The sequence below is a fragment of the Pipistrellus kuhlii genome, unplaced genomic scaffold (assembly GCF_014108245.1).
Source record: "Pipistrellus kuhlii isolate mPipKuh1 unplaced genomic scaffold, mPipKuh1.p scaffold_m20_p_133, whole genome shotgun sequence".
In the NCBI taxonomy this organism is placed as follows: domain Eukaryota; kingdom Metazoa; phylum Chordata; class Mammalia; order Chiroptera; family Vespertilionidae; genus Pipistrellus; species Pipistrellus kuhlii.
Genome location: NW_023425442.1, coordinates 189,628 through 214,419, shown reverse-complemented (window position 1 = coordinate 214,419; position 24,792 = coordinate 189,628). Strand labels below are relative to the sequence as shown.

General features: G+C 63.5%; 1 protein-coding gene across 2 annotated transcripts; it reads left to right on the top strand.

Moving 5' to 3' along the window:
- The first annotated feature begins 1,872 nt into the window (after positions 1–1,872).
- Positions 1,873–23,643, top strand: NUDCD3 (NudC domain containing 3). 2 transcript variants are annotated; one of them, XM_036436293.2, is made up of 6 exons: positions 1,879–2,339; positions 6,259–6,599; positions 15,776–15,908; positions 19,014–19,157; positions 20,934–21,122; positions 22,459–23,643. In XM_036436293.2, exons 1-6 carry the CDS (start codon positions 2,148–2,150, stop codon positions 22,567–22,569), a joined length of 1,110 nt encoding a protein of 369 aa, XP_036292186.1. In that variant the 5' UTR covers positions 1,879–2,147; the 3' UTR covers positions 22,570–23,643. The 2 variants fall into 2 exon arrangements, with proteins under 2 accessions (XP_036292187.1, XP_036292186.1); XM_036436294.2 differs by lacking the exon at positions 19,014–19,157 and having other exon boundaries at positions 1,873–2,339.
- Positions 23,644–24,792: the final 1,149 nt, after the last annotated feature.

Below are 24,792 nucleotides of genomic sequence, written 5' to 3'. Positions count from 1 at the left end.
GATGATTCTTTCTCATCACTGTTGTCGCTGTTCCTCACTCCCTCTCCTGTCCTCTCTAAAATCAATAAAAATGTTAAAAGGGCCGAGACCGGTTTGGCTCTGTGGATAGAGCATCAGCCTGCGGACTGAAAGGTCCCAGGTTTGATTCTGGTCAAGGGCATGTACCTTGGTTGTGGGCACATCCCCAGTGGGGGGTGTGCAAGAGGCAGCTGATCAATGTTTCTCTCTCATCAATGTTTTTAACTCTCTATCCCTCTCCCTTCCTCTCTGTAAAACATCAATAAAATGTATTTAAAAAATATATTAAAAGGAAGATAACTTTTGTAATGGACCCGGCACATGTGTGGGAGGGTGACTTAGGGAGGTTTCAGTTTGTGTTTTCCCTTCCCCTTTCTAGAAGGTGGCCATGTCACTGTGTGCCCTTCAGGAGCGGCGAGCAGCTTCTCCCAAACCAGGAGCCATGGAGGCCCTGGCCTTGTGGTGCTGGCCAGTGGGGGGACCCACAGCGGCTCGCTTCCTGCGACAGCTGTGAGGGAGGCAGTACTCAGCCTGCTGGGGAAGCCAGTGCATTGGGGGCGGGAGGCACCCCCTGCTGGTGGCAACCAGAATGTTTATTATTTATTATTATTATTATTTACTACTCCTCACCCTAGGGCAGCCTGGTGTGCCGTAGGTGCAGACAAGACAAGAATTTTATAATTTTTCACTATTTTGTTTACTTAATATTTCATAATAAAGTAATTATAAAATACTTTCTTTGTGTTTATTTGATTCCTATTCAAGAGAATTACTTTATATATAGTCAATATAGGCACAGAGTTAAATTTTTTAACATTTTCTAATGGTGGTGTGCCTCGTGATTTTTTTCATGAAACAAGTGTGCCTTTGCCCAAAAAAGGTTGAAAAACACTGCCCTAGGGTATGTATCCATTGATTTGAGAGAGAGAGAGAGAGAGAGAGAGAGAGAGAGAGAGAGAGAGAGGTGTCAGTCAGTTGCCTCTCAGCTGAGCCTTGGTCAGGGATCAAATCTGAAACCTGGGTATGTTCCTTGACCAGGAATCAAATCCTGACCTCCTGGTTCATAGGTTGATACTCAACCACTGAGCGACATTGGCAAGGCCAGACTTTGATTTTGATGACCTGACAATTTGGAGGATTGGTCAGGTGTGTTGTAGATTCCCTTTAAATGGGGTTTACCTGGTGTTTCTCTCCCGATGAGACCGGGGTGATGGGTTTGGGGGAGGGAAACTGCGAAAGTGGGGTGACAGTCTCAGCACACCACATCAGGGCAGGTGCTGCTGCCATGGCTGATCACTGTGGTGATGGTGGTCACCTGGCTGAGGTGCACTAACCACACTTAGGGATGGGAGGCACATCCCAGCTCCTGCATCCTGAAGGCACTGTGTGTACACGTATCAGTATGGACCACACACATTCAGGTTGCACTTCGGTTACAGAATAATGCTGCCTTACTTGTTTTGTTAATTGGCTGGTCATATGGTTCCTGTTGTGGCCATTGGAAGCCCACAGGTGTCCCTCACGGACACCACACAGAAAAGGTCCAGGCCCTGAGCTTCACCCAGCCAACCTCTTCCCACACCCGCCCTGGCAAACGCGGCGCCGGATGACTGGTCCCACAGCCTGCCTCTTCCGGAAGGCGGTGCTGCGCCGCAGCTTTCCCACCGGCTCCGCTTAGCAATAGGCATCGAAGGGCAAAGCTAGCTTCACCCCGCTGACTGACAGCATTTCAATAGAGGACAGACCGCAGTTTGTTTACCCCGCAGCTCTGGGGAGGGGAGACCACGTGACGACGCCGGATCACGTGATAACGCCGGGCGCGTGACGCCGCCGCGCACTCTCTTCCGCCCGTTTCCAAGGTGGCCACTAGGCGCCCTCAGCCGCGGAGCCCCCGCCTTCGGGCGTCTAGGAGCCACTTGGGGGCCCACGTCCCCTCTTCAGGAGGCCGCCCGGGTGGGCCGGCGGCGCGGCGCGGCGGGGCGGGGCCTGCGGCGAGGCCGAGCGAGCGCGGACCGAAGTTTCGCGGGCCCGCGGGCGGCGGAGCCGTTACCGCGACGCACCGGAAGTAGCCGAGGCCGGCGTCCGGCGTCCGGCCCGCCGTGAGCGAGTTCCCTCCGGTCGGCGACGCCATGGAGCCCGGGGCGGCCGAGCTGTACGACCAGGCCCTGCTGGGCATCCTGCAGCATGTGGGCAACGTCCAGGATTTCCTGCGCGTGCTCTTCGGCTTCCTCTACCGCAAGACGGACTTCTACCGCCTGCTGCGCCACCCGACCGACCGGATGGGCTTCCCGCCCGGGGCCGCGCAGGCGCTGGTGCTGCAGGTGACCGGGGGACCGGGCGACCCGGGGTGGGGGGGGGCGGCCGCGGGAGCACCCTCCCCGGAGCCCCAGACCCTCCCTGCGCGCCCAGCCTCAGTTTCTCCCTCCGGCGCTGGCCTGGGTCCACCTCCCGGCCCGGGGCTGCGAGTAAGCAGAGCCGCTGGTCCGTATCGAGTTGCTCTTCGCGGGAGCGGGCCCGGCGCGGGTAACACCGGGCGCGCTTGGGGGTCAGAGGAGCCCAGCGCCCGCCGCGCTGGGCCCGCGGGGGCGCCGGGGCTGCCGGTCGGGGGTGGGAGCGCGGACCTGCGCGCCCAGGGCCGCGGGCTGGAGGCAGCGGGGGGACTGGTGAGCTGTGGCTTCTGTGGGTGTGGTCCCTTGTTTGAAATGCGGCTTCCCAGGTCTGAAGCAGCGCGCTTGAGCATCTCCCGTGTGTCCCAGGCTACATGCATTGTGTGTTTGAGATCTGTTAACACTCACCGGCCGAAGTTGGCTGTGCTCCTTGGAATGTAACAAGTAGTCGCACTCAGCTGCCAGCGACGTTGGCGAGGCACTGCGGGGTGGGTATTTAATGAGGGTGTTCGTGTCGGCTTCCTTGTGACGCTTGTGACATTTGAGAAGGTGAAACACATCAGAGCAGAGATCTGTGCGAGGCGGCGGCCGAGCTGTATGACCAGGCCCTGGGAGGAGGGGGTAGGCTTGGACATCAGAAGTTTCACAGGGAGGGGGGACTTCGCTCAGCCAAGTCCGGAGCCTGCTTGTAGGAACCCAAGAAGCTGGAAACGCTGGTGGGGCCTCCCAGGTCCTCTGGCACGCGCACCTGTCCTCTCCTTGACAGCTGTGCCTGCGGAGGAGTGAGCTACTGCCGGAGATGACGGTGTCTGGCACAGGCTCATCCAGAACTTGAGGCTGTGCCTCGCTCTCTCAGCGTCTTGAGTGCCGCTGGGTGAGGGCGTCTGGCAGTTTGAACTCCATGGACGTTCCTGGGAAATGGACATGGTTGGTTTTTTTGTTTTTAAAAAAATATATTTTACTGATTTTTTACAGAGAGGAAAAGAGAGGGATAGAGAACCAGCAACATCGATGAGAGAGAATAATAGATCAGCTGCCTCTTGCACACCCCCTACTGGGGATGTCCCCGCAACCAAGGTACATGCCCTTGACCGGAATCGAACCCGGGACCCTTCAGTCCACTGAGCCACACAGGTTTCGGCCGACATGGTTGAGTTTTATGTGGCAGGTGAGGGTGCCAGTTCAGCAAGGTTATAGAATTCCACACACTCATCCTTTTTGTGATTCCAGCTCTTTCCTTTTCACCCATCCCACAGCAGGGTGGGCACCCTGTTATCCAGGGTGGAGGTAGCGTGCAGGGAGGAGAAAGGAGCAGCTGCTGAGCGCTGGTATGTGCTGATTATTATGGGAGGAGCCTCACACTGTAGGTGCCACCTGACTTAATTCTAACGCAGCCTGAAAGGCCGGCCTTAGCCTTTGTTCTGCTGGTGGACAGACAGGTAGCTCACGTGTCTGGTGTCAGTGTATAAAGAACCTACTGTGCTCCATGCACCCTTCCAGGGCAGAGGGAGGGGGCAGGTGAATCAGATGACCTGAGGTTTCAGACGTGGGCACCTGGTGTAATGACAGCGCATTAACTGTTCTGCCATTTGAACTTAGGTGAAAGGGCCAGTGTGAGACCAGTCGGATGTGAGATGCAGACAGGAGCCCCTGCCTGTATGCAGGCTGATGGGGCTGAGGGATTGGATCTTGCAGGAGACAGGAGCTGGGCAGTTTGAAGGAGAGAAGAGCTGAAGGTGGAGGGCAGCCCTGGGGCATGGGCATGGGCAGGGGAGGGAGGGGAGAAGCAGAGGCTGTGGAGCGGGAGGAGTGGGGGTGGACGGGGGAGTCTCACCAGCACCAAGGGCAGTTCCCAGCAGGTGGCTGGAGGGCTGGTGTTTTCTGGAAGTGCTTCCTCCTGTCAGCACTGCCAGGAGCCTTCACTGCCAGCACTCTCTTCCCTCTCCCCGCCACTGTTTTCTGGGCAGATCGAAGATTCCTTTACCCACAGAGGCGTTGGTCGAGGTCAGCATGGGGCACGGCGTGGAGGGGCTGGGTCAGCGCAGATTCCGGGATAGGACGGTTGGGGGCGGAGGGGGGTGTGCTGCTGGCATAGGAACACAGTCACCGGCATCGTGATGCCTCCACTGGGATGTGGGGACGGGTTCACCCAGAGCTGTGGTGGTCACTGCGCTGTATGGGCCGAGTCACTGACGTCCTCTTGTCTGTCACGCGCTTTATAACCCGTAAAAGGTGCTGCAGTGTCACCTGCCGTGGGTCAGGTGGCTCTTGACCTCCCGTCTGCGGTGATGCAGAAGGCCCTCCTGTGGGTGCTGCCCTGCTGGGGGGGTGCAGGGGGTCTTCAGCTTCTCAGACTTCCCCCGAATTCCGAGGACCTGCAAGCCTGGTGCACGGCCCGAAGGACCCGCCCTGGGAGAGGCAGGCTCCTCTCCACCTAGCTCCTGGTCCTTAGCCGTTGTCCACCGCGAGCGTTTACGCAGGCAGCGGACCTTCCCCGCGCCATGCGCATCTATAAAAGAAGGTTTTCCCTAAGTGGCAGCCCTGACCAACTTTAACATCATTTTTCGTGGGAATTTTCAGCTGAAAAATTCAAGAACACATGAACTTAAGAGAATTTTTAGGTTCACGGCATAGTTGAGCAGACGTCCTACGTAACCCCCTGCGCCCATGTGCCCAGCTTCCCATTGCCATCGCCCTGGAGTCGCAGCATCTGTCATCGTCGATAAACCTGCACACACGGCACCATCACCATAGCCGCAGTGCGCCTCAGGCTCACTCGGGGCGGGACAGATGCCATGACACATAACCCCCCCCCCCCCCCACGGCCATCACTCAGAGTCGTAAACTGCCCTGAAAATCCCTGCGCCCCCTGCTCCTCCTCCTGAGCCGCTGGCCGCCATGGGACTGTCCTGTCGGGCTTTGCCGTGTCCAGAGGTGACGGGTGAAACCGTACCGGACGTATGTAGCCTTTCAGACTGTCCTCTCACTGTCTTCCTGGCGCGATGGTTTCCTTGCCGTGCTGAGTAGTCATCGTCCATGTGTGCCCGCCACCTACTGAAGGGTGTTGCGAGTTGCGACACGCATGAATGAAGTTGCCGTGTGCACATTTCTGTGTGGGCATGAGGGTTCAGCTCCTCTGGGTAAATACTGGGAGCATGGCTGCTGGCGTGGGGAGGCTGCCCCACTTTCCAGGGTGGGTGTCCCTCCTTCCTGCCCCAGGGGGGAGGAGCTGAGTGGAGGCCCCGCCCCCGGGCAGGTGGTGCCAGTGGAAGGGGTGCCTTTGGTTGAGGTCTGATTCAGGCCCCTCGTCCCCGGAAAAGTCTTCCGGGTTCTCTCAGCAGAAGGGGGTTCGTGTCAGCCTGACGCCCGCGTGTGCAGCCAGCCTGTCCTGCCCGTGGTCGGTGTGGTCTGCTGGCTGCAGAGGAGACGGCTGGCTCGCCACGTGCCAAGTTCCGGAGCTGTCAGTGGGGCTGCTTGCCGTGGCAGGCAGGGCACGGGGTTTGTTGAGTGAATTTCCACGCTTTCCCTAGCCTGTGCAGGGAGCCCCGCTGTTCTGGGGAGCGAAGGCCAGCTGGACCCCCTTCGCCCTGCAGTGGGGTTGGTGCCCACACCCGGCGAGGCCCCTGGGCAGCATGTTGTCTGTGCTGCCGGCAGTGGGTGTGAGTGAGGGCGGGCGGGCCCAGAGCTGGGTGGGCTGCTGTGGGTCTTGCTTGTCGGCTGCACGTCTGCGGACATGGAGGTGCTCACAGCTGCTCGGTGCAGTCCAGTGCGGTGTGTCCCCCGTGGGAGCTGCCTCTCGCCCTGGACGTTGCCACGGCGCCGCCGCTCATTGCTGGGTCACGTCTGCTCCCAGGTGTTCCAGACCTTCGACCGCATGGCTCGCCAGGACGATGAAAAGAGGAGGAAGGAGCTGGAGGAGAAGCTGAGGAGGAAGGAGGCGGAGGCTGCGGAGGTGGAAGCTGCGGCTTCGGGGGAGCAGGCGCCTGTGCCTGCCCTGGAGCTGGAGGTGGAGGTCAACACCGCGGACGCGGACGCGGACGCGGACACGGCCCGGGCCTCGGGCGGGCCTGCGGAGCCGCAAGGCCAGCTGCATGACGTGCAGGCGGTGGCCCCCGGCTCCCGGGAGGCTGCGGAGCTGCCGGCCTCAGAAGCGGGTGCTGCTCAGACCCCAAGGGAGCCCCCACCTCTTCCCAGGTAAGACCTCTTTTCTCGCTGGACACGGTGGGGTGGGGTTGGGGCGGGGTTGGGGTGGGGGTGTGTGTGTGTGTGTGTGTGTGTGTGTGTGTGTGGGTGTGGTTCTTTTGGGCGACAGTGCCTGGCCAGCACTTACTCAGCTCCTCGTGTTTACAGGCCGAGGGACAGTATTTGCTTCCACAGGGAACAGTGGCTGCTGCCTTCCTCCTTGGTCCCTGGTAGGGTCAGGCCGTGTGCGTGTCACTCAGCGTGAAGGCCAGGGTCTGTGGGCTCCAGCAGTCCCTCCCAGTGGCAGCAGTCCTTCCTGCGGGACATGGCGGTGTGTGCGCCAGGGTGCTGGGCCTCACGCACCTGAAGGGGCTGTCGATTCAGGGGGCCGTGCAGCAGAGTGCCCTGGTGTGTCCGTGGGTGGAGGCAGTGTCCTCGCTGTTCCTCGGGGTTGAGTCTGGTTTGTGCCTGGCCACACACGTCTGCCCTGCTAGGCTGCCTCCTGTGCTCCCGTGCATGTCTGGAAGCCCGCCCCTGCCCTGTGCCAACCGGGGAGCCCCGTCCTCTCCGCTCTCCTGCTCCCGCGCCCCCTCGGCTGTCTGAGCACAGCTCCTGGTGGGGGCAGCACGCGGAGGTCAGGGCGGCGACACTGCGACGCTGACGGTGGAGGGGAGCACCCCAGGGAGGCTCAGCCAGCAGGTGGTGGCCGGCGAGGCGGGGGTGCAGGAGGGGGCTGCTGCACCTGGTGCTCCTGGGACTCCGTAGAGAAAGGGCTGGGCCTGGAGGGGCCCTCGGCTGATGTGTGTCCCGGGCAGGGGCTGGGAGGGGCCTCCCCCTGCGGGGGTCCCACAGCCCTGGTGGGGTCCTCACGGCTGGGGGTACTCTCGCCGCATGTTAAACGGAGCCTTTTTAAAAGACAAACGTGCCCAGCCCTGGCGCTGGTCTCAGCGGGCCGGGCGGCGTCCTGGCACAGAGAGGTTGCCGGTGGTTCCCGTCAGGACTCACAGTCTGTCCTCTCCGTGCTCGCTGGGTCTCTGAGGGGGGAGTCTGTCTCCGTGCTCGCTGAGTCTCTGAGGGGGAGTCTGTCTCCGTGCTCGCTGGGTCTCTGAGGGGGGGTCTGTCTCTGTGCTCGCTGGGTCTCTGAGGGGGGGTCTGTCTCCGTGCTCGCTGGGTCTCTGAGGGGGGGTCTGTCTCCGTGCTCGCTGGGTCTCTGAGGGGGAGTCTGTCTCCGTGCTCGCTGGGTCTCTGAGGGGGGGTCTGTCTCTGTGCTCACTGGGTCTCTGAGGGGGGGGGGTCTGTCTCTGTGCTCGCTGGGTCTCTGAGGGGAGAGTCTGTCTCTGTGCTCGCTGGGTCTTTGAGGGGGAGTCTGTCTCTGTGCTCGCTGGGTCTCTGAGGGGGAGTGTCTCTGTGCTCGCTGGGTCTCTGAGGGGGAGTCTGTCTCCGTGCTTACTGGGTCTCTGAGCGGAGAGTCTGTCTCTGTGCTCGCTGGGTCTCTGAGGGGGAGAGTGCCCCCTGAAGGCGGTTCCCTTCCTCATCGCTGCAGTCTGAGCTCCGGGTGTGGGTGGAGGGGGGATCCCCTGTGTTTATGCTGCGGGGATTTCTGAGCCCTGAACCCAGGCTTTCTCGTTGTCTCTTCTCCGAGGTCCTGTCCTCAGACTTCCTTCCCCTGCTGTGGGTCCGGCCTCAGCTCACCCACACGCGTCCACAGCAGGAGGCACGCTTTCTGCCATCCCCTCGGATTCTCTTTTAGGGTTTGACTTCTCTTGTGGCTTTGCTCTAAATTGTTAAACGTGTCTGCAGCCGCGTGGAAAGTCTCATCGTCTCTGTCATTGGCTGTTTCTGTGGACGGAGTGGGCTCCTGATTTGGGCCGTCTTCCTTTGTTCACACACCTGGTAGTTTTGTGTTGGATGCTGGGCGTGTGAACGCCGGGTTGCTCTGGGTCCCTTCAAGGCCTGTGGAGGGTTGCTCCTGCCGGCAGGGCATAGCCCCTGGGAGCTCGCTGGCATCGGGAGTTCTCACTGTCCTGGGCTGGTCCTCCCTCTGCTGAGACGTGGCCGCGAGGGCTCTCCCAGCCTCCAGGTGGGCAGCCGCCTGCCCTCCGGCTGGTGGACCGTGGCCGTGTCCTGCCCTCGCAGGCCCCGGGATCTTTGCTGGCTCCCCAGGGCTCCCCTGTTCCAGGAGCCTGTCCCTGAATTGGTTAGACAGGACAGGGTAGATGGGACATGCAGTTCCTTCTGTCCCGTCTCGTCTGTTCCAGCATCACTGCATCAGCCAGACCGGAGAGTGCTGGACGCTGAGCACACCGCAGGCGTCTCCTCGGAGTGCTGGCTGGGTGGGGATGGCCGTTACGTCCTCAGCGAGCGCCATCGGGGGCCCAGGGTGGTGGTGTGGCCTCGGTGAGGGAGACTGTCCGGGTGGTCAGCCCTGGACAGCTGGGAGGGTCGCCTGGGACAGCAGCTCAGCCTGTCTCTGGCCTCCATGGTGGCCTCTTGGTTGGACTGGCCTTGCCGCCGCACAGGCACAAAGCCCGTTTCTTACGGTAAATCTCTTAATGTATCTCTTCTGGTTCTGGTCCTTTGTCGAACCCTGACTTACCCATATTCTCATGGTAGAATGTCATGAGAAAAGCAGGCTTCAAACTAATAACAAGTTTGGGAAACATTTATTATTGAACGGAGAGAAGGCCTGGAAGAAAACAAGAATAGCGGTGGAACTGAGTGTTTTCATTGTCATCTTTGTCCCTTATGTTTTCTAATTTTTTTGCAATGAGCATACACTTTATTTTACTGTTTTTGGTACTATTTTTGTAACTTCTAAAAACGAAAAGGGGGTTTGGCTTTGATTCTGAGTACGTGCGAGCGCTCCTGGCTGTGGTGGTATTGTAGGCCACTGTCTGTTCCCGGCCAGCGGCTGTCCTGGCAGCCTGCACTGTTTGTGAGGCCCAGCTGGCCGGGAGGAAAACCTCAGCCGGGCACGGCCAGCACCCTGGCAGGGAGGGCCTCAGCCCTCAGGAGCTCTCTGGTTTCCATGGACAAAGCAGGAAGTGGTGGCCATGTCTCGGAGTCCCACCCGAGTGCCGCCTGAGCTGCAGCTGCGGCGGGTCCGAGAGTGGGCATGGAGGCAGCCTGCCCTGCCCTCCCAGGTGGCCCCAGGCGCCCGTCAGTGCCCGGTCTGCACCCTGTGAGCTGTGGGTCGGGCTCTGTCACTGGGAGACTAAGGCAGTTACTCTTCCGATGACCACACACAATCTCTGTCCATTAGCACCCTGTCCAGAAGCCAGTACCCGGGACCAGGGCTGAGACGCTGGCTTCCACGGTTCCTGTTGGCCGCCCACTGCTGGAGGCTCTCCAGTGCTGGCCGTGGGCAGCAGCCACTCCTTTTGTCCTCCTGTCTGTCACGTGCTTGTTGAATTTAAACAATTCAGCAGAGGCCCTGCGGGGAAATGAAGTAAGATGATAGAGCGTGTGCATCTGTATTTTACACACTTTTTTTTTTTTAAATGTTTTATTGATTTTTTACAGAGAGGAGGAGAGAGGGATAGAGAGCTAGAAATGTCGATGTGAGAGAAACATCGACCAGCTGCCTCTTGCACACCCTCTACCGGGGATGTGCCCGCAACCAATGTACATGCCCTTGATCGGAATCGAACCTGGGACCTTTCAGTCCGCAGACCGATGCTCTACCACTGAGCCAAACCAGTTTCGGCACACACATTCTTATTATAACCATGTTCACGTGTACACTTTACACTAGAGTTCACTGTTGGAATGTTCGTGCGACACGTGTGGGCCCATAAGGGCCATCGACCGGGCACTCGGCCCACCCAGCTCTGGCCTCTCCGCCCGGCCCCTCCGGGCCGCTGACCGACCGCAGGTCTCTCTACACGGAAACCCCCGTGAGGCGTGTGGGTGGCCCAGGAGATGTTGGAGGGGTTTTAATTGGAGCTACACTCACCCCTGCCCAGGGCTTCCTTGGAGGGGAGTCTGGGCACACGTGTTCTGGACCTGAGGAAGTGCTGGGCTCCGCCTGGCTCCCAGCTCCACGTTGTCCAGCTGAGGACACTGTGCCGGGGTGCTCAGGGTCCGGTGGGCCTGCCCTGAGCCGGGCCTGCGCTCAGAGGACCGGGTGCTGTGCCCAGGGCCGGGAGGGACAGCAAGCGCCTCTCAGAGCTGCCAGCGCAGGCTGCCGGGGCTGGTCCGGGCTGCCACTGTCCTGCCGTCCCCTGCTCGGCCGGCAGGTGTCGCTGCCGCTGGTGCTGGGATGAGATGGGAATCCAGACAGGCTGGGCCACCTCTGGCTTTGCCTTGATGGATCAGAAACAGAATTCTCCAGAAAAGAAGAAGGAAAGTAGATTCCTGCCTGGGAGCTGGGCTGTGTGGCGGCTCCAGGTGCCCTGGGGGTGCGCAGTGTGCCCACGCTCCTCCCGGTGCGGGCACTGCCCTCGGCTGCAGGCGGCCGGCCCAGCTCTCAGCAAGCCCCCGGCTCTCATCCGGCTGTGCCTGCGGGAAGCCGTGCCCCTGGGCACGTGTCTCCTCGCCATCTGTTCTCCGCCGGGGAGGTGGTGCTGGGCCATGTGCACACTGCCTTTTACGATTGGTTTAGGAGTTTAAGGTTTTAACGTCATTATCGCTTTCAGAGAGGAAGGGAGAGGGAGAGAGAAATGTCACTGATGAGACAGAATCACTGGTCTGCTGGGCTGCCTCCTGCTCGTCCCCTCCTGGGGATCCAGCCTGTGGCCTGGGCATGTGCCCTGATCAGGAATCAGACTGACTCCTGGTTCATAGGTTGATGCTCAACCACTGAGCCACACCTGCCAGGCGGCATTTTTGTTTTTATTTTGCATTTCCCTATAGCATATAGCTGTTAGCTTCATCCTAGCAGGGGCTAGCTTGGTGGGTGTCTGACACTACCGATGTCACGGAGCTGCTGGAGACTGAAGCTGTGCTGCAAGGTGAGCGGCTGCCCGAGCCCAGGGCGGCTCGGGAGCCCATGGGAGGACGGCAGTGAGGCTCAGCGGCAGTACTCCCCCTGGGAAGTGTGTGTCCAGGTGTGAGAGCCCGAACCGCCTGCTTCTTGCAGATGGAGAAGCTTGTGGCGTCACCATGTGGGGTTGGACCAGCGCTGTGGGCGAGTGGCAGGTCCTGGGCGCGGGCGTGGGCGGGACGCGGGCGCGCCCTGTGTGCGGAGAGAGCAGCTCTCAGCGCAGAGCCTGCTCGGACTCGACAGCCAGCGCCCTGTGTGCTTTCCTGTACCACCGAGGCCGTCCAGCCAGCTCGCTGTCTCCGTGGGAAACGACATGCACCCACTGAGGATGTTTTCATGGCAACTGATCACGGACGGGAGAGACTGAAGGACGCACCCGCCCGCACACCCACCGCCAGCCCATCCCTGCTCGGTGTCAGTGTCCGGTTTTCTGTATCGTCCCAATCTAAATAGCAGTGATGACGTTTGTGTAAATCTGCAAATAAGACCCCTGCTGCCCATCGCTTTTCTGTTGTCACTACACTGCTACAATAGGTGCCAAACAGCCTACGTTCCTAGAGAATCTAAGGAACCGCCTGAGACACGGCTGGGAACCCTCTCTCCTCTTTCATTCCCTCAAAATCAGTTTGTTTAGAAAAGCAAGTGCTGCCCCAGAGTCCTGCAGTCTGTGCTTTGCTGCCTGTGGTGGGGTGAGCTGGCTGGGGATGTAGGGTAAATGTTTTTGAAAGTTGCAAGTGTGCCCTGGCCAGTGTGCTCAGTGGTTAGAGTGTCAGCCCACGCACCGAGGACTTGTGGGTTCGATTCCCGGTCGGGCACATACCTGGGTTGCAGGTCTGATCCCCGGCCCCAGCCATAATGCTTGTGAAAGGCAATCAATTGATGTCTCTGCCACTTGCATGTTTCTCTTCCTCTCCTTCTCCCCCTCTCCTCCTCCCTCTCTCCCACTCTTTAAAAATCAATAACAGCCGAAACTGGTTTGGCTCAATGGATAGAGCGTCGGCTTGGGGACTGAAGGGACCCGGGTTCGATTCCGGTCAAGGGCATTTACCTTGGTTGCGGGCATGTCCCCAGTAGGGGGCGTGCAAGAGGCAGCTGATCGATGACTCTCTCTCATCGATGTTTCTAGCTCTCTGTCTCTCTCCCTTCCGCTCTGTACAAAATCAATAAAAAATATATAATAAATAAATAAATAAAAATCAATAAGAAAATAGCCTTGGGTGAGGATGAACAACCATAAAAGAGGAAAGCTCACAGAATGTGTGATGAAAGGGAGTTCTCCCTAACGGCCACTGGGGGCCATGTTCACGTCCAGAAATTTTCTTTGGGAAAACGTGGAATTCACGCTTCGAATCAGGGATCGACACGCCTGCTGGAGCCGTTCTTTCTAAGGCAGGTGTGCCTTCCTTCCCTCTGTGTGGCCCTGTGGGATTGTGCCTTCATTCCGTCCACGTGCTGTGGGCTTGTTCGGGGTCCTGTCTACCAGTGATCCATCTGGGTTTCCAGCCGTGGATTCTCTGAGATGCAGGCTGCTGGTGTCTGTTGTGGCGTGTTGGTGACAACGAGTTCAGAAGTGAACTGTGCGTGTTCACACCCAGAACCTGAACCACAGCCACGGCCCTCGGTCCAGCGGCCGCAGCTCGGTGTGGGCTGCAGGCGTCAGGGGTGGGGCCACGTGCTGAGCCCCACGCAGTGGTGCCCAGAGTCCCCGTCTGTTTCTTGTGGTCTTTAAAACACGTTCTACTCTCAGACAGTCAGTGCACAAAACCGCTGCAGAACTCATACGACGACTTCCCACGCCTCAGGCCCTGCTGCAGCCGCTCGGGGGCCTCCACCCAGCGTGGCCTCATCTCTCTCTGCATGGGCCACCCCGTCCTCAGTGGGACTTCTCTTTGCAGGCCGTCCCTGGCCAGGGTGGTTTTCTTGGTGTTTCCTGTGGCTGACAAGTTACTGTTTCTCCTTTGCAGCAACTAAGTGTCCAGTGGGGAGAGACTTAGGAAACATTCCGTTTCTCCTCGGGGTGCCTACTGCTGGGGGGCCCAGGGGCTGCTGGGATGCTGTTCCTGCCCTCTGGGCTGGGATTGCCGTGAGGAAGGCTTGCTCACGCCTCCTCCATGCCGAACAGGCTCTATCTTTGGGGTCCCCGGCTCCCCGCCTCCCCGCCTCCCCAGTCCCCTCGCCATGCCATCTCCTGCAGAGCTGGCCTTGCTCCTGGCCGCACTCCTGACAGGTGCCTCCGTTCTGCCGGCGCCTCCTTTCAGGCTAGGCACACCCGTCCCTGGTCGGCTGGGGACGGTCAGCAGCTGGGTCAGTGCCCGTTGTTTGTGGCCAGGACAGAGGTGGCCCAGGCTCACAGTCTGCCCTGGCCTCCCACCCCTTCTCTCCCTGGGCCCCGCCTCCCAGAACCCTCCTCGCCTGCTCTTCCCATCTCTGTGTTCTCCCGGACACTGAGCTTTTACTCACCAAGAACCCGAAGCAGGACTGGACTTCACGAATCTGGCATTTTGGTATCTGATGCCAGTGTCAGCAGCACAGGCAGGGGTTCGAGCCACCCCACTGTGGCCTGTGTCCCCCAGTGTCGGCCTCCCCCAAACCCCGTGGCACCTGCTGGTAGGACAGCAGAGTGTCGCTCACCACAGAGGGACAGCGTCACCCACAGCTCACAGCCTCCCGGGGACCTGAGGCTGGGCTTGTGAGTTGGAAGTTGGGAGTAAGGTGGGGGTGTCGAGTAGCAGTGGGGTCCTGACAGGACTGGGTGGGCTGTCGGGATTGGTAGAAACTCAGGGCTGTGACTTTGAGGTTCACTGGGAGGCCAGGTGTAAACTGGGTGAGTCACTCTGTGGGCTCACCAGGTGCCCCTCGGGGCAGTTGCTGGCTGGGGGGTGGGGAGGGATGAGAGCCAGGCTGTGGCTGGACATCGGTCTGCGCTGCTGAGTGAGTGTTGGTGCTGCAACTCGATATGACGGCCCATAGCTGTGTCCAGGCTCTGCTCCCGCCGGCCGCCCCCGGAGGTGGGAGTGTGGCTCTCGGTCGGCACTGCTCACTGGAAGCTCCTGGTGATTGGAGCAGCTTCCTCCTCTTGGACGACTAGTAGAACACGGTTAAAAGACTAAGAATTGCGCATCCCTCAGTGGCTGTATTTACGGAACAGATGACCCACTTTTGGTTCAGTGCGTACGTCTCGCGCTCACATCTGTGAGAGGCGGAGCGCCTTTCCGTTCGGATAACTGACGTGATGGAAGGAGGAGCCCGTTCTCCTCGGTGTGGGAGCGCATGGCCGACACCGGCGGGAGCAGAGCCTGGACACAGCTATGGGCCGTCATCGGCGGCACATCATCCCAGCCACCTGCCTCCTCGATTTCTCGTACAGAAGCCGTCATTGAGTGTTTCTTGTTTTTTGTTTTTGTTAATCCCCACCAGCGGATATTTTTCCATTGACTTTTAGAGAGAGTGGAAGGGAGGGAGAGAGAGAAAGAACCATCAACGTGAGAGACACATCAATTGCTTGCCTCCCACACATGTCCTTGACCGGAATTGAACCAGTGACCCTTCAGTCCGCAGGCAGACGCTCTAACCAGTGAGCAACGGACCAGGGCAGGACTGGGGACATTTGATTGCAGTGATGTCTTACATCTTTTTTTCCCTATTTTTTAAAAAAAAATTTTGTGGATTTCAGAGAGGGAGAAAGAGGAACGTCATTGATGAGAGAGAATCATTAATGGGCAGCCGCCTGCATACCCCCAGCTGGGGATCGAGTGCAAAGCCTGGGCATGTGCTCTGACGGGAATAAACCCGACCTCCTGGGTCAGAGGTCGACGCTCACCCCTGAGCCACGCCGGCCGGCATGAACGTGGATGTGTTGACCTCGGGGAGTGACACGCCTGTGGGTCCTGTGGACACCGCTCCGGGACACTTCTCGCACTGTCCACGTGGGCCAGCAGCAGCTGTGAGGGGCCCTCCTCGTCCGAATGCGGCTCTTGCTCTGGGGTCAGGACGGCTCCGCTGCCGGCCGGCCGGGTCCTGTGGTGAGGACCTCGCCTGGGCGGCTGTGGCGGGCCGAGTCCTGATGCCGGGCGTAGGGAAGATGACTGATGTGGATTTAAAAAGAAACGCGTGGTAAAGCGAGCATTCCCAGGAGGCTCGAGCACGCGTGTTGGGGTGTGAGGGGCCGTGGCCGGGCTGGCGCCTGACTTGTGGTTCTTTCCAGGAGACAGGAGCAGTTCCAGAGAAACCCCGACAGCTACAACGGAGCCGTGCGGGACAACTACACCTGGTCCCAGGACTACACCGACCTGGAGCTCAAGGTGCCGGTGCCCAGGCACGTGGTCAAGGGCCGGCAGGTAGCCAGCCGCCCCCCGGCCCCTCCCCCCGCCCAGGTGCCCAGCCCGGTGTGCCTCGCCCCCGCCCCCGCCCTCCGTGCTCGTGGACGCCCTCGGGCTTCGCTTTAAGCTGCTCGCTCGTGTCCGTGGCTCAGTCTCCACAGGAGACAGGCTGGAGAGTGCGGCCGGGACGAGCAGCCGCTCTGGAGGGACGGGCGGCGGCTGTTTGCCGGCCGGTGCTGCTCAGGCCCATCCCCGCCGCCCTGGCCGTGTGGGCGCAGGAGGGCGCGGCGCTGCTCGGCTCGGTGCGGCCGGCCTGGTGGGGGCTCCGGCACTGAGGCAGTGAGGCGTCTGTGACACCCGGACTCAGTGTACCCCCCTTGGTCTCCGCCACTCGGACTCCCCCCCGCGGTGCTCTCCGCGGCATCCTCATTACGCTGTGACCTCCTTTCAGCAGTTCCTCTCCGTTTCTCCGTGACCCACCGGGCGTGGGCGCTGAGCGGCAAGCCTGCTGCCGCTGTTTGCTGACCTCAGGGCTTCTCGGCCGCCGCGCTCCCTGGGCTCCGCGGCGACCGTCAGCACGTGCATTTCTGTCTGCCCGCACCGCCCAGGGCCGTCCTGATGGCGGCGTGACTGCGGCAGCACGGGGGTGGGGGTGCAGCCCGGGTGCAGGGGGCCGAGTGTGGGGTCCTGGCCCTTCTCCAGCAGCTGCGGAGCACAGGCGGGAAGCTCCTCTGCCCGCGGTGTCTGGCAGGGCCTGCCCGAGGGCGGAGGCGGGCCGGGCATTGTCCTGGTTCCCAGGCATCTCTTCCCTGTCCTCCGGGTGAGTCTGAAGGAAACTTCTAGGCGAAGCTCGGGGCTCAGGCCTCGGAGACGTGGGCAGGTCTTTGCTTCGTCCACTCTGCCTGCCTTCCTCAGGGTAGCCATGGCGACCGTGACGTCAGCCGGCTGGTTACCAACCTGGCGTTTTGTGAGTGGTAGGGTGTGATGCTGGAAAACTGGCCTCCAGAGCATTTAGCGTAAAGTCTCATTGCAGGTGAGAAAGCTCCCTGAGGCGCAGGCCAGGCCACGCGCCCCATCAGCCTGGGCCATGCTGACGGCAGCGGGTCCCTCTCCTAGCGCGCTCCTCCTCCCGAGGGGGGTCCTGCTGACCGGGGAGGCCCTGCGGCCCAGGGCTCACGCCGTGCTGCCGCCTCCATGCCTGGGAACCTTCCGGAATAGCGCCCGGCCTCTGGGCATGCCCTGCCTGGAGCGGCTCAGCCCCCACTCGAAATGCTGCTGGAGTTTGTGCCAAAAGCTCGTAGTTCATAGCAATTGAACTCCCGGTCGAACTCCCGAGGGGACACTTTACACGTTTCCCTTTTCTGTAGAGAGGATGGCAGTCAGTGACCGTGGTCTTCCTGTGAGGAGACATTTGAGATCTCTCTCAGCCCCAGAGCAGAGCTGCCAGTGTGCGGGCGTCACGGCCAGGGCTGCTGTGCTGGCCCCGCAGCTCCTCCTCGGTCTCAGCTTTCATCCTCTCCCTCCAGGCTGAGGGAAGGGGCGTCATGGGAACCCTGGTTCGGTGATGGGCAGTGTCTGAGGCGGGTGTGGGATGGGGCAGATCTGGCTCTGCCCTAGAGGGGGGCTCGCTCCTGTCCTCTCACCCGGCCCCCGCGTCCGGACGTGGCGGTCAGCTGGGCGTGGGCTTTCAGGGCCTTTTACAAGTCAGTGTCGGGAAGTTTCCCCTCGGCCCCTGGGCCTCCCGCCTGCAGCCGCCATGGGCGCCCGGCCTGGAGGCACGCTTCCTTCAGCTCTGGGAATGTCCAGTGGCGGCCACAGCGTCCGCATGTGGGCTCCGCCTGGCCTCGGCCTTCCCGTCTGACCCGATCTCCAGTGTCTGCCAAGGCTGTTCAGCTGCTGATTCCGCTGAGTCTCTGCCCAGCTGTTTGTACATTCATTCTGGTTCCTTAGATACACGTCTCCCCAGATCTCACTGCGGCGTCGCCAGGAAGCGTGTCTGCTTCGGCTCTGTGCCCGCCCGCCTCCATGCTGCCCGTTTCCTCCCTCCCTGGGCGCCCTGGTTGAAAGTGTGTTTGTTCCCCACCGAGGTGCAGGCCGGTGACAGCTGGCGCTGAGGCGGGCGAGGGGGGCTCACACCAGGCCCTCCGCCGGCTGCCGGGCTTTGAGCTGAGCTCCCGTGCAGGCAGGACAGCGCGGCCGGCCGCGCGTGCTGGCCGCAGTGCTGGCCCGGCCGGGCCCACGCGGGGGAGGGGGTGCTGTGGGGAGGCCTGGGGAGCTGGCTGGCCTGAGGCTGTGCAGAGCCCGCGAGTGAGTTCTTCCTCCCGGAGGCTGGGCCCCCCCGGCCCCCGCCCCCGGCCCCGCCTGCGTGTGGATGCCTTTGTGCCCAGGTCTCCCGCCTCCCCGGTGTTCACGCCCCGTGGGGGACGGTTGGTGCCTGAGCGTCGTGTTTCAGGCCTCTCAGCCGCTCGGCAGTGACCAGGGAGCTGTCGGGGCGCCAGGTCACCTCCGTGTCCTGCAAGCACCCTCGTTGTAAAGCACAGGTCTTAGGGTTTAAAGAGGAAGTGAAACGGCAGAAGGTCCCGTCTTTCCTCTTCGGTCCTGACCCGGAGTCTGGGCCTGGGCCGGGCCTGGCGTGTGGGGTCCTAAGGGCCGCAGCTCGGCTTGTGGAGCGGTTCCAGGGACAGGCCAGAGCCCAGCACCGGGCTCAGGCAGCAGCGGCTGCGGAGGGATAGCCACGGTCAGTCTGTCCTGGTCCGGTCAGGTCGGCCCTGCCGCCGAGGCTTGTGGAGGGAAAGCAGCCTTCCCCACCCCCTCCCCTCCCCCTCCCCACCCCCTCCCCCTCCCCCTCCCCTTCTTCCTCCCCCTCCCCCTCTCCCTCCCCCTCTCTGGCTCTTCTGGAGGTGACTCCTCACCACCTGCCTCTCAGGACACCTGCTGACCCCAGGGTGCCAGCGCCTTGTTTTGCCCCCTCCCCTCCCCTCCCCTCCCGCCCGCTGTCCCACTCCCCTCCCCTCCCCTCCCCTCCCCTCCCGCCCGCTGTCCCACTCCCCTCCCCTCCCCTCCCCTCCCCTCCCCTCCCGCCCGCTGTCCCACTCCCCTCCCACAGCTCGCTCTGCCCCTCAGGTCTCGGTGGCGCTCAGCAGCAGCTCCATCCGCGTGGCGGTGCTGGAGGAGAGCGGGGAGCGTGTGCTCATGGAGGGGAAGTTCACGCACAAGGTCAACACGGAGAGCTCCCTGTGGAGCCTGGAGCCCGGGAAGTGCGTGCTGGTGAGTGCTGCCTCCTGCGGGCGGGAGGCCCGGGCCCTGTGACGACGGCCTGCGGGGACCCACGGGGTGACCAGCCCGGCTGGGGGGGGTGGGGAGGGCCCGCGGTCCCAGTCTGGCCTGTGGCCGGTTTGGGGCGTCACGGGCCTCCAGGGCCACCGCTCCTCGTCCGGTTGCTTGGCCCGGGGACTAGGGGAGGCCCACCGTCCCGCCCCGGCTGTGGGACGTGGGGAGCGTGTGTGCAGGGGAGGAGGCGCCATGGGAGGTCCCTGGCTGTCCTTGACGTGTGTCCTGGGAGAGGAGGGGACTGGAGACAGCAGGGGGACCCAGACCTCCAGGCTGAGGGAAGGGGCGTCGTGGGAACCCTGGGACGGGTGGGGCCTCCCCGGGGGCCTGCCCCCAGCCGCCAGCCGCCCTCCCGAGCCCGGGCCCTGGCAGCCCTGCAGGCGGGGGCGGCAGCTAATCCCGGAGCCAGTTCTCGCCTGCCTCCCGCCCACACAGTGTGAGCGCGGCTTCGAGATTCTGGCTCCCGCTCCTCCTTGGTTACGAGCCCCCCCGGCCCCCTCCCGCAGGGCGCCGGCCGCACTGCCCACGGAGCTGCCGAGGGAGCCGCCGTGCTCGCTGCCCGTCCGGGCGTCCCTGGGGCTGGGGCCCAGGACGGGTTCGCGCAGGCGCACCCTCCCCCGTGTCACAGCGCTCGGACGGGGCGGCAGGCTGGCTAGTCCTTGGCTTCTGGTTGCAGGTCCCCTCGCCCCAGGTGCCACCCTGTCCCCCCAAACACTGGGCCTTCGCTGACTCCCCCACATTCCCCGTCCCTGTTGGCTTTCTGTGAGGACGAGGCTCCCGGCCGAGCAGGGCCCAATGGTTTGAGCGACAGCCACGCCTGAAGGCTCGCCAATCACTTCTGCTCGGGACGTGCAGGAGACAGCCAGCCAGTGTCTCCCACGTCCATGCTCCTCTTGCCACCTCCCTCCACTCGCTCTGAAATTCAAGGGAAAGCCGTGGCCCGTGTGGCTCAGTAGATAGTGTTGGCCTGTGAACTGAAGGGTCCTGGGTTCAATCCCCAATAGGGAGGGTGCAGGAGGCAGCCCATCAATGATTCTCTGTCATCACTGATGTTTCTGTTTCTCTCTGTCTTTCTGTGAGATCAGTAAAAATATATTTTAAAAAGTAATAAAATTCCATGGGAAAACGTCCTGGGGTGAGGATTAAAAAATAGCAAATACAAGTTGGTGAGGCCGAGGCTGTGGTGGAAGCGCCTGGTGGGTGGGGTGGGGCCGCTGGCCCGCCCGCCTCCCGGTGTGAGGCATTGTCCCTGGGCCTGGGTGCCAGGGTGGGTGGTGTCAGGGAGAAGCCTCCTGGGGACTCGGCTGGCAGGCAGGCGGGCGGCCTCGTGGATGGAGGTCTCCTCGTCTGCTTCCAGCCCTGCCCTGCTCGGCTCCTGTGGCTCAGCCCCGGGCACCCCCGGCAGGAGGCTCCTGCCCGCCATCCTCGTCCTCGCCGCCCCCCCGCCCCCCACAGCCCGATTCCCGGGTCTCCTTGGCCCAGACCTGGCCCAGGGCGGCTGTGGGGAGTGACCTCCCCGGGCGGGCTGCCTCCTGACCCGGAGCGGGTGTGTGAGCGAGGAGGAGCGGTGGGCTCAGCGAGCCCCCAGCACAGACGGGGTGGGTGTGCGACATCGGACCAGTGTCAGGAGGTTCTGGGAAAACGAGCCAGCAGCCGGGATGCCCCCTCAGACCGCAGCCCCCACACTGACCGCCCGCCCGCCCGCCCGCCCAGGTGAGCCTGAACAAGGCGGGCGAGTACTGGTGGAACGCCGTCCTGGAGGGCGAGGAGCCCATCGACATCGACCAGATCAACAAGGAGCGCTCCATGGCCACGGTGGGCGAGGAGGAGCACGCCGTGCTGGACCGGCTCACCTTCGACTACCACCAGAAGCTGCAGGGCAAGCCCCAGAGCCACGAGCTGGTGCGTGCCGCCCCGGCTCGGAGGCTGGCCGGGGCGGGGTGGACGGGGCAGGGTGGACGGGGCGGTGTGGACGGGGCGGTGCGGACGGGGCGGTGCGGACGGGGCGGGGTGCGGACGGGGCGGGGTGCGGACGGGGCGGTGCGGACGGGGCGGGGTGGACGGGGGCCGTGTGGACGGGGCCGTGCGGACGGGGCAGGGTGGACGGGGCGGTGCGGGGTGGACGGGGCGGGGCGGACGGGGCGGTGTGGACGGGGCGGTGCGGACGGGGCAGGGTGGACGGGGGCCGTGTGGACGGGGGCGGTGCGGACGGGGCAGGGTGGACGGGGGCGGGGTGCGGATGGGGCGGGGTGGACGGGGGCGGGGTGCGGATGGGGCGGGGTGGACGGGGGCGGGGTGCGGATGGGGCGGGGTGGACGGGGGCGGTGCGGACGGGGCGGTGTGGACTGGGCGGTGTGGGCGGGATGGGGTGCGGGGTGGACGGGGCGGGGTGGACGGGGCGGTGTGGACTGGGCGGTGCGGACGGGGCGGGGTGGACGGGGGCCGTGTGGACGGGGGCGGTGCGGACGGGGCAGGGTGGACGGGGGCGGGGTGCGGATGGGGCGGGGTGGACGGGGGCGGTGCGGGCGGGATGGGGTGCGGACGGGGCGGGGCGCGGACGGGGCGGTGCGGACGGGGCGGGGCGCGGACGGGGCGGTGTGGACTGGGCGGTGAGGGTGTGGGGGGGCAGAGCTGTCCCCTGCGTCCTGGCTCCGGCGGCTCCGGCTGGTCAGCTGGTCACCGTCCAGATGGCACGCAGCTCACACCTGGCCGTAGCTGCGGTGGCAGAGCCGTGATGCGCGAGCACAGACCAGCCCTGCAGGGTCCTGTGGGGGGCGGCCCCGCCCGGCTGAGGTCCTCCTGTTCAGTCAGGGCCAGAGCCGGGGTGAGGCCGGAGACGTGGCCATGGAGGTCACTGTGCCCGTGGAGCGTGGCCGGGAGGAGGTGTTGGTGCAGGTCCCTCGTGCCCTGGGGGGGCTGTCACCACGGACGCAGGAGGCCTGCGGGCCGACCCCACGGGCTCGCCATCCTCGGCGCATTCCCGCCCCTCATGGTCCGCGCGCCAGGCCACGCCCGCCCGGCATCGGGGGACCAGGTGACCAGCACCGCGTGACCCCGAGACGTGGAGACATGGTCACGTGGGAGGGCGGGTTCCTGGTGACGGCCGGCGGCCAGCGGTTTGAGTCTGCGTGGAGCTCGGCCTGCGGAGGCTCAAGGCGGGTCCAGGCGGGTCCGGAGGAGGAGCGTGTCTGCGGGCCGGGCTGGTGGAGGGTTAACTCCTGTCTGTTTTCTGTTGTAGAAAGTCCATGAGATGCTGAAGAAGGGGTGGGACGCTGAAGGCTCTCCCTTCCGCGGCCAGCGCTTCGACCCGGCCATGTTCAACATCTCCCCCGGGGCCGTGCAGTTTTAGGGACAGACCTCCCCTCGCGGCGCCGTCTGACGCCCTCCCTGCCCCTTCTTCCAGGGCCTGTGGCCTCTGCCCGGCCTGCTTCTCCAGCCGTTGGAGCCGGGCGGGCCGCCCGAGGGTGCTGGTGGAGCAGGCCCCCGGGACCCCTCGCTGTTGTCTGTAGCTCTGCTTGTGGTGCTGCGGGGGGCGGGGGGCGGGGGCGGGAGGAGGGGGTGGGTGGGCGACTCCGGACGTTGGGGACTCGGCCTCCCATGCTGGGCGAGACGTCCTCAGCCGGGCACCCGGCACCCGCCCTTGGTGATGTCTGGGCGTTGGAGAAAGTCCTGTGGCCGCCCGCACAGCGGGTCCTCTGACCTCTGACCGCTGCTCTGCCCCACCTCCCTGCACCTTCCTTTGTGGGGCCTGGTTCCTGTCGGAGCTGAGCGGCTGCCCGTCCCTCTCGGCAACCCGACCACAGCTCTGCTCCCACCGCCTCGGACCCGAGCCTGCGCCCGTCCCGCAGGCCACGTGCCCATCACCAGGACCGGGCCTCCCACTGGAGCCTGGGACGAGGAGCCTGGGCAGACAGCCCTTCCAGAGGCTTCCAGCTGTGTGCATGGCGGGAGCCGGTTCTCGCCGGCGTTCTGCTCCCGGCGGCCTCCCTGCGCCCCTGTGGTGCTGGCGCTGAGCCGGACCCTCGCGCCACCGGCCGGTCCTGCGCCTGCCGGGCCCCTCCTCGGCCCGGGCTCTGTTGTCCGTGTGACGCGTGCCCCTGGGTCTGCCCCGAGCGAGGTGGGTGGCCTGCGTCTCGGTGATGGGACGGACCACGGCTGGTGGCTGTCCTGGCCCGCGTCTGTTCTCCGCGCCGTGGCTGTCCGTGCGCCGCTGTCCGGGCCCGGAGGGAGCCGTCACTGCGGCCGGAGGCGGTGCCCTCCCCTCGGGCGCCTCTGCCCTGGCTGCCCTGCAGCCGCTGCTCCTGCCTGTTTTCTCTCTGCAGACGCGGCGGCGGCAGCAGACGGGCCGCGGAGCCCGGCGAGGCCCGAGGACAGGACCGCTGTGCACCACGTGGGTTTGCAATAAACGTGTTTGAGCATTCGGCCTCTGTGTGGCTTTGTTCTGTGTGCCCATCCCGGGTGCCAGCTGGGGGTCTGGCCCCGCCTCCTGCACGGCCGTGGGCGAGGTCAACAGCTTGAATGAATGGAGGTGCTCAGGGGCAGGAAGGAGGAGGAGGGTGGACTCCAGTGTTCGGGGTGGGCACAGTCAGTCCTGTGGGAGGTGTCCTGGCGACTGCAGCCCTGGGAGCCCTGACCCACGCCCACGTGACAGGCTTGTGGGCAGGTGGGCTGGGCCCGGTCTGAGCTGGCAGTGTCCCTGAGCGCCCACTGCTGCACTCCAGCACCACATGGACATGGGCCCCTTGGGAGGGAGCCAGCCAGCCCATCCTGCAGTCTCGCCCTGCCTGGGGCGGTTCAGCAGCTGATGCCTGCTGGGGGCGTGGGGGGACAGGGCCCTGGGGGAGACGGCCCCCCTGACTGTCTTCCTGGTGCCAAGGCTGAGGGAGGGCCCTGTGCCTTGTGGGACGGCGTCCTCGGGAAGCTGCTGGGTCAGGACCTTCCAGGGTTTGGGGAGGTCACTGGGGCCGCAGTGTCCCGGTTGTCCTGGGCTCCGGAGGACGCACCTGCAGGAGCCCACCCTCGGGGCTCCCAGAGGTTCTGGGCTGACAGGCTGAGAGGTGCCCGCAGCCCTGGGCCTCAGGGCCGTGGAGGGAGCAGAGGCAGGGCCGGGAGGGAGGCGAGAGGAACCACTGCTGCTGCTGCCCTGCTGGACCCCCGCCCATCCTGTGAACGCAGGGAAGTGGCCCCTTCTGTCCTTGAGGGTATAACGGGCCACCCCGCCCTCCATGTGTGGGATCCCCACACCCAGTGACACCCCGACCTCCATGTGCGGGGTCCCCTACACCCAGTGACACCCCGCCCTCCATGTCCAGGGGTCCCACACCCGGTGACAGCCTGCAGACCCCTCCCTGCAGGAGCCAGACCAAGCTCAGGGGATCAGCCTTGGCCCCTGACCCCCACCTGCATCCCTGCAGCAGCTCCCGCCCGCCCTCAGGAGCCCGCCCTGGGAGGGCCTCCGGGGCCTGCCCTCCCCCAGCCCTCAGACACTCGGAAGCTCACACTCGAAAATTGTTTATGCGGTGAAGCACCAGACAACCACTGGTTGTGAAGAAGGCCGGCCGTCTTCACAGCT